The following is a 13,368-nucleotide window of genomic DNA, read 5'->3' on the forward strand; positions in this document are numbered from 1 at the left end:
TGTGCCGCGGCACACTGGTGTGCCGCGAGACACCGTCAGGTGTGCCGCGGCGAGAGGCGGCGGAGGAGAGTGGGCGGATCGGGCGGGCAATGGGGCAGGGCGGAGAAGCCAGGGGCGCTTTGCGCCATGAAGAGAAAACGGCCGACTTTTCCCTGCTGCCGTTTTCTCTTCATGGCGCAAAGCCACACAGTCCCGGACTCCCGGATTCCTCGCCCCAAGGCAGGAGGCGGTGGCGGAGAAGAGTGGGCGGATCGGGCGGGCAATGGGGCAGGGCGGAGAAGCCAGGGGCGCTTTGCGCCATGAAGAGAAAACGGCCGACTTTTCCCTGCTGCCGTTTTCTCTTCATGGCGCAAAGCCACACAGTCCCGGACTCCCGGATTCCTCACCCCAAGGCAGGAGGCGGTGGCGGAGAAGAGTGGGCGGATCGGGCGGGCAATGGGGCAGGACGGAGAAGCCAGGGGCGCGTTTGGACGGAGGCACCGTGGGGAGGCAGGGGCAGCCGCGGCTCCCTTTACTCCTACTGCCGCACCTCCCTGCCCCTGCCTCCCCACGGTGCCTCCGGCCAAATGCGCCCCTGGCTTCTCCGTCCTGCCCCATTGCCCGCCCAATCCGCCCACTCTTCTCCGCCACCGCCTCCTGCCTTGGGGCGAGGAATCCGGGAGTCCGGGACTGTGTGGCTTTGCGCCATGAAGAGAAAACGGCCGACTTTTCCCTGCTGCCGTTTTCTCTTCATGGCGCAAAGCCACACAGTCCCGGACTCCCGGATCGCTCATTTCTCCGGTCAGCAAAGCCATCTGCCCAGGAAAGCGCCGCGCTGGCCGGAGAAGCGAGCAATCCGGGAGTCCGGGACTGTGTGGCTTTCGGCCGGGCTAACGGGAGGCGGCGCGAGGCCGGGCGCTGGGGACGTCTGGGAGGGCGAGGAGGCTGATGGCTGCTGCGCACTCCACTCTTTCTCCGGCTCTCTCTCGCTCTTTCTTTTTCTCTCTGTTGCTGGCGTGGTGAACGAGAGAGAAAGAGAGAGAGAGAAAAAGGAGGGGAGAGAGAATGAGAGAAAGAAAGCAAGAGAAAGAGAGGGAAAGAAAGCAAGAGAGAGAGAGAAAGAAAGGGGGGAAGGAGGGAGAGGGAAAGACATAGAGGGAGGGAAGGAGGGAGAGAGAAAGAGAGCAAAAAAGAGAGGAAGAAAGAAAGAAAGAGGGATGGAGAGAAAGAAGGGAAGGAAGAGAGAGAAAGAGGGAGGGAGAAATAGAGTGAAATGGAGGAAGAGATATTTTTTTTGTCCAAACTTTTCTTTAGCCCCCCCGCCCCCCCTTCAGTGTTCCCCAGAATTTTGAAAACATGAATAATGTGCCGCGGCTCAAAAAAGGTTGGGAAACACTGCCCTAGAGCAGTATTTCCCAACCTTGGCAACTTGAAGCTATTTGGACTTCAACTCCCAGAATTCCCCAGCCAGTGAATACTGGCTGGGGAATTCTGGGAGTTGAAGTCCAATAGCTTCAAGTTGCCAAGGTTGGGAAACACTGCCCTAGAGCACACCAAGGGCTTTTACCCACTGCTGAACTGACATGCTATCCACCCATCCTTGAGTCAACAAAAAACAATTGCAGCAGGGCATCTGTTTCCCGCATTGCCAGTCCTTATCCTAATTCTATTGTTTCTATCACAGCATTGTCTGACTTTCCTCCAAGGCAATGAGAGACAAACCCTATCAGTCTTCATAGACATTGAAGCTGTCCTTGGAGACCATCTGAAAAGGGGGAAATACATAGAAACATAGAAACATGGAAGATTGACGGCAGAAAAAGACCTCATGGTCCATCTAGTCTGCCCTTATGCTATTTCCTGTATTTTATATTAGGATAGATATATGTTTATCCCAGGCATGTTTAAATTCAGTTACTGTGGATTTATCTACCACGTCTGCTGGAAGTTTGTTCCAAGGATCTACTACTTCTCATGTTGCTTTTGATCTTTCCCTCAACTAACTTCAGATTGTGTCCCCTTGTTCTTGTGTTCAATTTCCCATTAAAAACCACTTCCCTTTTGAACCTTATTTAACCCTTTAACATATTTAAATGTTTCGATCATGTCCCCCCTTTTCCTTCTGTTCTCCGGACTATACAGATTGAGTTCATTAAGTCTTTCCTGATAAGTTTTATGCTTAAGACCTTCCACTATTGTTAAATACCACTTTAACAATAACACAGTTATGAATCACTTAAGGCTGTTTCTCTGATCCAAAGACTGGGGATGAGACAAAGGCAACACGGTGGGGACAGAAAACAAAAACAAACAAAAACAAATAAATACATAAATAAAATAAACAAAAAACACCCATGCTTGAGCCATGGTTATGTGTAAGTGATGAAAGGCCCCAAGAATGCACCAGCCCCTCCTCTCTCTTAACAGATCCAAACATACAAGCGAGATACAAATGGAAGAGGGAATTTAATCATTCTAACACTTGATATAGTGTATGTACTCAAAGGCCAAATTCCAATTTAAAATGTATTACATTAATAATAAGTCTTGGTGACACAGTGGTTAGAATGCAGTATTGCAGAGTAATTCTATCGTCTGCCAGTAGTTTGATTCTGACCAGCTCAAGGATGACTCACCTTTCATTCGCTGAAGATTTGTAAAATGAGGACCCATATTTTTGGAGGCATCATTATATAAATCAAAATTTTGATCCACATTCACACCTATATGATGTAGAAATATAAGTAACGTAAATACACTGCTTAAAAAAATAAAGGGAACACTCAAAGAACACATCCTAGATCTGAATGATTGAAATATTCTCATTGAATATTCTGTACAAAGGTGAATGTGCATAATAGGATGTGAAATTGATTGTCAATCAGTGTTGCTTCCTTAAGTGGACAGTTTGATTTCACAGAAGTTTGATTTACTTGGAGTTATATTATGTTGTTTAAGTGTTCCTTTTATTTTTTTGAGCAGTGTATATAATAAATAAAATTATGTAACTGACACAAATACTTAAATAACTTCAGTCCAGAGTAGTGGACAATTGGATTTAGGGGATAATCTTTCACTCCACAATTAAACTAAGATTTTTCTGTATCTGAAAATTGGTGCTATAAAAGCATGACACTATGACCAAAAAGGCTACTGCCATATTTTGGAATATTCCTTGCTGTCTCCATTTGCAAAGCAAGTCTGAGGAAAGTAATAGGAGGAAATTGTTTACACCAGCATACTAAGATGGTTTATACAAGTTGGAACAATTCAATGAATGACTTGTTTTTGTGCTAATTCAACACCCAATTGCCTATTTATTTTAGCAACACATTGAAAGATGACATAGAACTGGCTTTCGACCAAGGTGGGACAATATTAGTAACAAAGAACACATTGCCAAATATTTGGGTAACTTTGACTGCAAGTCTTGGAATTGTTTTCTGCCCCTCCTCTGCACACATAAAAAAGTATATGGCATTCTGTGGTTTTCTTGCAAGCTTTTCTAACATAAATTTTTTCAACATTTTTTTCTGAAGGAGTGTTCTATTAGAAACATAGAAGTCTGACGGCAGAAAAAGACCTCCTGGTCCATCTAGTCTGCCCTTATACTATTTTCTGTATTTTATCTTAGGATGGATATGTGTTTATCCCAGGCATGTTTAAATTCAGTTACTGTGGATTTATCTACCACGACTGCTGGAAGTTTGTTCCAAGGATCTACTACTCTTTCAGTAAAATAATATTTTCTCATGTTGCTTTTTATCTTTCCCCCAACTAACTTCAGATTGTGTCCCCTTGTTCTTGTGTTCACTTTCCTATTAAAAACACTTCCCTCCTGGACCTTATTTAACCCTTTAATATATTTAAATGTTTCGATCACTAATAGGTTTAGGCATTTTTTCCTCCAGAGCCCATTTCTCTAGAAGGAAGTCACTGAAGAATTGTAACACTGTAGTGTTTCTTTGAAAAGGAACCAAGAAAACTCTACCACAAGGAGGGAGAATAGCAAATGCTCTGAATGGTCAATCAGCATAGCTTTGCTTATGATCTAAGACCCAATCTACTGCCCACTCATAATTCAGAATAATAATTTAACTGTTTCTAAGGTATGTCTGCTGTGTGACACAATTTGAGAATCTGTGGTTTCTATCTGCACTAGAAATCATTGTCCCCACCTTAACCATACCATGTCTTGCTATGAGGATCATTGCAATGTTTATACAGTACCTATTTGACTGGCAAGGCAGAAGGTGAATAGAGTCAAAAAACATTGGAGCAGGGAACACGAGAAGCATGAAACAAAGAAAAGTTGAAATGCTGAAGAGGAAATAGAAGATAATATATTGAATGTTTTAGGAATAAGCAAATGTGAGCGGATGAAAGAGTCATCCACGGGTTTGAGAATCAGTTTGATCTACTGGTTAGGGCACCAGCCTAGAAGCCAGAAGACTGTGAATTTCAATCCTGCCATAAGCACGATAGCCTGACCATGTACTCTTAGCCCATAACGTCAAGCTTGAGTAACAAGCTGGTTGGATAAAAAGCTGTCACAACCAATAGATCAACACTTAGTTGATAAAAAAGCAGAACTTGCTCCTGCAAAAAGAAACATTAGGAAGAAAAAAAGTGGATAAAATGGTCAGTTTAAATCAGATAAGTGTGATATAGTGGATAATAAACTGAAATAGGGCTGGGAAAACTTACTGATTAACTTTTGGTCAGTCACTCACTCACTCTCAATATACCCTGCCATATGAAGTTATTGTTGTGAGATAAAATAAAAAGATATCCACAGCAAGCTGCCTTGACATGATGTATATTCAGAATGAATGGGATAAATGGATGGATTTCTGTCTGTCTCAGACCATACAAGGGAATGAAGTAGCAAGGATTATCAGGAAGGAAATTTTGCAGGGGTGAAATTCATCAGGTTCTGCAGAACCAGTAATGGAAATTTTGAGTAGTTCGTAGAACCAGCAAATACCACCTCTGGCTGGCCCCAGAGTAGGGTGGGAATGGAGATTTTGCAGTATCCTTCCCCTGCCACACCCACCAAACCACTCCCATAGAACCAGTAGGGAAAAAAATTGAATTTCACCCCTGACATTTTGTCTATAGCCAGGTTTTCCATTGACTATAGCCAATAAACCTATATGAACATATACCTAGAATGTACAATATATCTACTGAACATTAGTCATTTAAGGATAGCTACCTACTTTAGAGCTGCCAAGGAAGGATGCAATGCTACTAATAATTAATAATAATAATAATAATAATTTATTAGATTTGTATGTCACCCCTCTCCGAAGACTCGGGGCGGCTCACAACAGTAATAAAAACAGTATAACAATGGAACAAATCTAATAATAAAAATTATATAAAAACCCCCCAACTGTTAAAAAAAACCATACAGCACATACATACCAAACATAAAATATAAGAAAGCCTGTGGGAGATGTCTTAGTTCCTCCATGCCTGGCAATATAGGTGGGTCTTGAGTAACTTGCGAAAGACAAGGAGGGTGGGGGTCGTTCTAATCTCCAGGGGGAGTTGATTCCAGAGGGCCGGGGCCACAACAGAGAAGGCTCTTCCCCTTGGGCCCGCCAAACAACATTGTTTGGTCAATGGGACTCAGAGAAGGCCAATTCTGTGGGACCTTATCGGTCGCTGGGATTTGTGCGGTAGAAGGCGGTTCTGGAGGTATTCTGGTCCAATACCATGAAGGGCTTTATAGGTCATTACCAACACTTTGAATTGTGACCGGAAACTGATCAGCAGCCAGTGCAAGCCACGGAGTGTTGTAGAAACGTGGGCAAATCTAGGAAGCCCCACGATAGCTCTCGCGCCCGCATTCTGCATGATCTGAAGTTTCTGAACACTTTTCAAAGGTAGCCCCATGTAGAGAGCGTTGCAGTAATCGAACCTTGAGATGATAAGGGCATGAGCGACTGTGAGCAATGACTCCCTGTCCAAATAGGGCTGCAACTGATGCACTAGGCGAACCTGGGCAAATAGGCAATTGGAATGCAGACACAGGTAAAATGAGGTAATTTAGAATTACAAGAAGACTTGGGAAATGAAATAATGCAGGATGCATTCATAGTTGACATATTTGGATTGAAAGGAGGCAAGGGTGCTTCATATGACATTTATGTATCTATACCTATCCGCTGATTTTAAAAGAATTGAACTTTCCCCCCCTAAATATCAGTATTGGGTCCTGGAAAATACAAATTTAAGGAGGCATTGAGGAGACAATACAAGGATTGCAGCACATTATACAGTACCAGCAGGATTTAACCAAGAGGAAATGCAGTAAGAATGTAGGCTCACTGAAAGGAACATATTCCATATATCTATCCTGAGGTGCTATACAAAGAGATAGTAGACACTGTAAAAATTGCAGCAGAAAATAATCCAGTGTACTTCCAAAATTTCAAAGAGGAAGAAATCCAAGCAGCTTTCAGAAGAAGCTTTCATGGTAGACATAGGAAATGAAGTAAAGCCTTGGAATTTATTTATCAGTAATTTCAATGCCAAGCAAACCAAACGAGTCCAACAAATAAAAACAAGGGATCTCAAAAAGAGGGAAAGAACAAGAAATAAAAGAATCCAAATGGTTTTAGGAAGAACAGAGAAATCACAGGAGGAAATAAGAATATTCAAAGGTAGCATACAGCAGAACAGAGGAAAATATGGTTAAGGAAGTTAGAAAGCTTATAATGAAAACCCTTTGTAAACAGAATTCTAGAATTCTTTTTAGAAAGAGACATCAAATATATCCAGGAATGACTAGCTGGCAATTAGGAAAGCACAAATGACCTATTGAACTGTTTCAAGATGAAGGAGAAACAGCAGTTAAAGTATAACAGCTCTGTGTTAACAAATGAGGAACAAGACTCTGTGCCCTAGAGACTGGAAAGTATTGAACAATATACAGTATCTATACTGAAGACAGCACAAGAGAATGTGACTATTTCTGAAACTTTCTGCAAGTTGCCTCTATATTTATTTGACTGGTATAACAAATAAGCTGTAAAAATAGAAGAATTGCAAGAGATGAACTCCAGAATGAAAATTAGAAATAAACCCTAAGGAAGAAAGCAATGATAACTTAAAAAAGAATTTGGGGCGTATGGATATCTCCAAGATATAGACAGCCAATGGATCCTGAGAACAAGACAATAGACACTTTTAAATAATAGATCTGGAGAGGATTTCTAAAAATACCGTGGACTGCAAGAACCAATCAATCCAGGCCCAAAAACCCCAGATTAAGTGCTCAAGGAAATTCTCAGTAAGCAATAACTCACTCACATTGATCATGTGATACAAATAGCTGAGGGATTAGAAACCCCCCCCCCCCCTGTGTTTGGCAAGGTTAAGGGAAATTGAAGGGAATGGCAATGAATAAAGTGCCTAGACAGGATCAAGGAGATTACTGGAAACCAGTCAGATTGTTAAACATCAGTCTATTCATCATCTGAAATCAGATGTGAATTGTTGACATTTAATAATTAGCATATTTAAATGTGCATCTATACTTATTAGCACATAGTTATTTCATATAAATAGCTTCCCTCTTTTATACTTCTTGGAAGGAACATATTTCAACTGGGGGTGGGGGAGGCAGCAAGGTCTTCCCATGATATGTATTCTAACTTTAGAGATTAAAAGGATTTCTCCATTAATAAAAATAATCTAGTCTCTACCACATCATAGTACATCCCATTCTTTCCCTTTCTCTAAACAAAAAGAATGTGAATCTATATTCATATTCCAGTTAACTGTTGAAGATAAACACCTAGAGCTACTAGTAAGTACTTTGTTTGACCAAACCATACTATAACAAAATGAGTTTTCCTAGTAACCCTGTACAGGTGGTGAGAAATACTTAAAATACAAAGCCTCTTTAACATTATTTTCATCTTTGGAATTTTCCAGTTTTTAAATTCTTCATAAACTCTTCGTCCTTCTATCCCGGATGGCTTGTTGTACAGTGATGAACTCGTGGCATTCACAAGATCATTTGATAAAGAACAATATTTGTGGAGAAATAAAAAGGACAAATGTTGAGATTTTGTTTTTTGTGGTTATTGTTTTTTAATGGAGTTTTTGTTAATTTAGTTTTCCCTCTGTGGTGCTCAAGTGCATTCGTGTTACAATGCTCAAAAAATGTTCTGGCTGAGAATTGTAATTTTCACACATCTGAAGAATACCAAGCTAGGGAAAGACTGATTTAACTAAAAGGAATGTTTTGATTCTCAGCAATGCAGGCAAAAAGACAGTGACACTTTTATCTTAGCTGTTTGGATATACTGTAGTGTGTCTTGAATGTTTGACATTCATTGTTTACTTCTAATCTTTCTAAATAAGCCCAGCCTATTTTTTATTTGTGAACAGCTTAGCAAGCCATTACAATTGTGACCTTATTTTTACTTTATAAATGTCCTCAGTAGCAGAATCTTCTCGATATGTCCAGCTATCTCCAATTGGCTGGCATACAAAAAAAGATGAATGTTTAATAGTCAGTAAGTTGTGAGTTTTATAGCAATAGCCACCAACTGGTGGTCCGTGGACCACTAGTTGTCCACAAGAAAATGTTGGTGATCCACAGAAACATTATTTGCGTTTTTATATTGTTCTAAATACTACCTATATTTTTTTTTAAAATCATATAAGTGGTCTGTGGGATTTAAAATTATGAATTTAGTGGTCCCTGAGGTCTGAAAGGTTGGTGACCCCAGCCTTTTAGCAAACTTGTAGCTATAGGTCAATGTAGGAATACAGTACTATTGATTTGATTGGCTCATGTAGATTTTATTTGCCTATTTGTAACAGTCACACTTATTAATGATAACACTCTTACGTAGTCCCAAAGGTGCTTTTCCCAAAAGACAACTGGGCTCCCCCACCCCCCCGAAAACGTTTTCGCTTCTCATCCAAGAAAGCTTCTTTTCATTGACATTGAACTAAAGAAACTTCTTGGATGAGAAATGAAATGTTTTGAAAGGAAAATAAGCCAAGAAAGTTCAGTTGCCTTTGAGGGTAGGGGGGAAAAGCACCTTTGTGGGAGGGAGTAAGAAAGTAGGTAGTAGAGGGGAAATAGCTGCCTGAGATAGAAAGAGGGAAGTGGAAAGAATAAATTTGGATACAGATGAAATAATATAAAACAAACCTGGAATGTGAACTAGTTTATTGTATTGAAATAACAATATATGTACATTAAGATACAGTGGTGCCTCTATTTATGAACTTAATTCGTTCCATGACCAGGTACTTAAGTAGAAGTTTGTAAGAAGCAGCAATTTTTACATTTCAATGTAAAAGCAAATAATGTGTGCGACTGGGGAAACCACAGGAAGGGTGGAAGCCCTGTTTCCTCCCATGAGATTCCTAGAGAGGCCGCATGGAGGCTTCTCCCCACCTTTTCCAGCCCTGTTTCCTCCCAGGAGATTCCTAGAGGCCCTACAGAGGCTTCTCCCCACCTTTTCCGGCCTTGTTTCCTCCCAGGAGATTCCTAGAGAGGACCATGGAGGCTTCTCCCTGCATTTTCTGGTTACACTTTCGGAGGCTCGGGTTTGTAAGTGGAAAATTGTTCTTGAGAAGAGGCAAAAAAATCTTGAACACCTGGTTTTTATTTAGCAAAGTTCGTAAGTAGAGGCATTCTTAGGTAGCGTCTATGGACAGGGGCGGCATACAAATCTAATAAATAATAATAATAATAATAATAATAATAATAATAATAATAGAGGTACCACTGTATATTGAAGGCATATGGTATAAAGGTATAAAACCCTACATGGCACAGGACCAGATTATCTACGGGACCATCTTCTGCTCTATGTATCTCAGTGGCCAGTTAGGTCCCACAGTTGGCTTCTCAGGTCCTGTCAGCCAGGCAATGCCTTCTGGTGGGGCCTAGGGGAAGAGCCTTCTCTGTGGCAGCCCCAGCCTTCTGGAATCAACTCCACCCAAAGATTTGTATCGCCCCCACCCTCCCAGTCTTCCTTAAAGCCCTGAAAATGCATTTCTGCCCACAAGCTTGGGACCACTGAAATCTTAACATCTACCCCAGCCTACGAGTGAACTATAATATGAATGGGGTGTGCATAAGTGCACCAGTGTGCCCTCCGTCCCCTGTCCAATTGTCTCTCCTTATCTCATTTATCTTTTCTTCCTTTCAAATATGTTCACCTATACTTTTATATCTTTTCTTCTATTCTTTTCTTTATTTATATTATTACATATCTATTCTCTTCAATGTGTAATATGTATTGGACAAAATAAATAAATAAATAAATGAATGAATGAATGTGATTGGTTTATTAAAGGATTTTAGAATATAACTTAACAGAGATTTGTTTATTTTTAATATTAAGGTTTTTTAGAGTATTTAATATTAGATTTCTTCATGTTTTTGTATTTGTTTACTGTGAGCTGTCCTGGAGAAGGGCGGCATAGAAATCTGATAGATAGATAGATAGATAGATAGATAGATAGATAGATAGATAGATAGATAGATAGATAGATAGATAATGAAGCTGTATGTTGATTGTGAAGAAAAATAAAAGAAAATCTGGGAGGAAAAAAAAGCAACCTTTGGGACAACCATGACCGGGATGATTGAGAATCCCCACAGACAACTCATTCTCCTTTGGTATGCCTGTGCCTGTCTAGACAAAGTGAACAAACTGCTCCCGCCAGACATAACTAAGAAAAGTCGCTTCTCAATTAGGTGAAAGGTTATCGAGAGCTTCTGGCCTTGAGAGAGGCTCGGAGCTCAGCTTTGCTGCTTTTCCTCGCCTAAACTTCGCTTCCTCCGGAGCCACACGGGGCTGACTGTTTTCGGCCAGGAGCGAAGAGCCTTGTGAAAGTCCAACGCTTGTCTGGAAGGCGCCAGGTCTGAAAGAAAAGAGGCGCGGTTCTTTCCGCAGGTTAGTTCGTGTGAACAGGGCTGGAGGGGGGAGATAGGCTCACCGCTGCAACGCAAGTTTCAGATTCACACACACACACACCGCAACCCACCTCACAAGGCCGCCTTGTGCTTCAGGGCGGAGTTTATTTATTTATTTGTTTGTTTATTTATCTGATTTATTTCATATGCCGCCCCTCTCCGTGGACTCGGGGCGGAGTTGGGGGGGGCGCCACCCCAGGCTGCTTAAAAGGCCCCACAGCGCCGGATTATTTTTTGCTACAGTCTATCGCAATCCCTGGCGGGTGTTGCTGTGTAAATCCGCCTCAGCATTACGCCCTGAAGTGGAAAAAATAAATAATTTTTTTTTAAAATCCCAGCGTCAGGTGAACGTAGCTTCTGCGCGAACCTGTCAGGTCGGCCTCCTCCGCGCTTCCTTTTTTTCCCGCGCTCCCCTGAGCTCTCGTGCTGGGCGGAGAGGCCGGCGGGCTCGGCACGCGCAAACTCCCGCTTCCTTAAAAAAAAAAAAGGGGGGGGGGGGCGGCTGTTTGATTGAAAGGACGCCGGTAAGCTGGAGCGGGCTCGTGGGGTTATTATTGCTGAGGGAGGCCGCCTGCGCCCTTCTTCCGAGCGCTGGATTTGCCCGTTCCCAACTAAACGTCTCCGAGGATTTTTAACTCTTTTTCTGCGGAGCTGCGCTTGCAAAAAAAAAAAAAAGCGCAACACGCCCAGACAATAAAAAAAGCCACCTTCCTTGGCGTTGTGGATGGATGGCTAAGCCGGACATTGAACGGGCTCACGGGGAGAAAAGGAGCTACTGTACTTGCCAGGGTACCTAGCTTTTGTGGGTTTATTTGGGGGTTGGGTGGGAAGAGAAAGCTTGTCTTTCGGGGGGGGGGAGGCCTTCGTTCCATCTTCATTCTTGTAACCCAGCAACAACCCCGTTCCTCCAATCAGCTTTGCTCAATGGCAGGAGTGCAATTTGCTCCCGCCATCCTTTCTTCCTTCTCTCCCCCCCCCCTGGAACTGCCTGCCTTGAGCATCTTTATTTAGTGGGGGGGGGGGGGGGGATGCCGGGATCTCCTCCTCTCTCTCAGCCTGCCAGCTTCACAACTCTTTCTTTTGGGAGGCAGAGGAGCTGCAAAAACAAAAAGCAAAACCCAGACATGGGAGGAGGCAACCTGGCATCTCTTTTGAAAGGAGGGGGCTCTCTCTGAGAATACTGTCAAAATTGTGCAGGGTGTGGAATGGAATGGGAAAAAAAGGGGGGGGGATATAGCTGGAACCAACACTGCAGACCGGAAGGAGTTAAAATATGGCCCTAAACTGATGCTTCAGAAAGCAGGCTGAGTGTAGGCAACATGTCTGCTGGATATGTGCAAGGTATTATTATTATTACCGTTTGCCTGGCAAGGACCTTAGAATGTTTGGAGAAATCCCCGACCACGCCTGTTTCAGTATTTACAGTGTTAATAAAGCTTTGTCGGGATGATTAGATTGGTGGGGTTTGTGGGGAGGGGGGTGGAAGAACCTGGTTTACACCAAGCGATTGCAAATGTTGTTCTAGTGATATAATGGAAAGGCAAACTCTTTATTTCCTCTACTAGGAAAGGTAATTGTGGGTGTGGGTGTGTTTAGTTCCTTGTCCTCTGTGGGAATTCTTAACTAATGTTTGTTGACTGCTGTGTATTCTTGTTTGCCAGGCTATTAAGGACCTACGGTAGAGTGCTGTGAGACTGAACGCTGAAGAGGCAGCAGCAGACGGTAAACTGGTGAGAACTTCAAAATGTACTATGAGCATTGAAGGAGAATCGAGGAAGGTTGGCAACCTGCAGATCCACAGGTGGTCCCACTGTCCCTCTAGGCCAGTGATGGTGAACCTATGGAACGGGTGCCACAGGTGGCACACAGAGCAATATCTGCTGGCATGTGAACTATTGCCCTAGCTCAGCTCCAGTGTGCATGTGTGCACTGACCAGCTGATTTCTGGCTCGCACAGAGGCTCTGGGACGGTGTTTTTGGCTTTCAGAGAGCCTCCAGGGGGATGGGGAAGGGTGTTTTTACCTTCCCTCGGCTCCGGGGATGGTGAAACACAAGCTACTGGGCCCACTAGAAATTGGGAAACAGGCTATTTCCAGCTTCCAGAGGGCCTCTGGGGGTGGGGGAAGCTGTTTCCTCCCTCCCTAGGCATTGAGTTATGGGTGTGAGCATTCATGCATGTGCAATAGCAGGCCCCCACGCGCTTTGGCACCCAAGGGAAAAAAGGTTCACCATCACTGCTCTAGGCCTTGGGTCTGCAGCTTTGGGAAGATCTGCCTGCTTGCCTTTGACATTCAACTGGCCAACCATTGATTTAGGTGTTAAGGAACAGATGATTGCTAATGATATTTGAGACTCAGCTGCCCTCAGGTGGGCCTCATCAAAGTAGGAATGGGGTGAGGCTTCCCACCTCTCCTAGTGGTCCAATA

General features: G+C 42.9%; 1 protein-coding gene across 2 annotated transcripts in view; it reads left to right on the forward strand.

Annotated features, from left to right (window-relative positions):
• The first annotated feature begins 11,369 nt into the window (after positions 1-11,369).
• PAK6 (p21 (RAC1) activated kinase 6) overlaps positions 11,370-13,368 on the forward strand; it is a 24,032-nt gene continuing 22,033 nt past the window's right edge. The window contains exons 1-2 of one of the 2 annotated variants that reach the window (XM_070756694.1): positions 11,370-11,731; positions 12,604-12,800. In XM_070756694.1, the coding sequence (XP_070612795.1) occupies positions 12,783-12,800 (18 nt within the window). In that variant the 5' untranslated portion in view covers positions 11,370-11,731; positions 12,604-12,782. The remainder of the gene's footprint in view (positions 11,732-12,603; positions 12,801-13,368) is intronic. The other variant, XM_070756701.1, reaches the window with a different exon arrangement.

The sequence above is a fragment of the Erythrolamprus reginae genome, chromosome 1 (genome assembly GCF_031021105.1).
Source record: "Erythrolamprus reginae isolate rEryReg1 chromosome 1, rEryReg1.hap1, whole genome shotgun sequence".
Classification (NCBI taxonomy): Eukaryota; Metazoa; Chordata; class Lepidosauria; order Squamata; family Dipsadidae; genus Erythrolamprus; species Erythrolamprus reginae.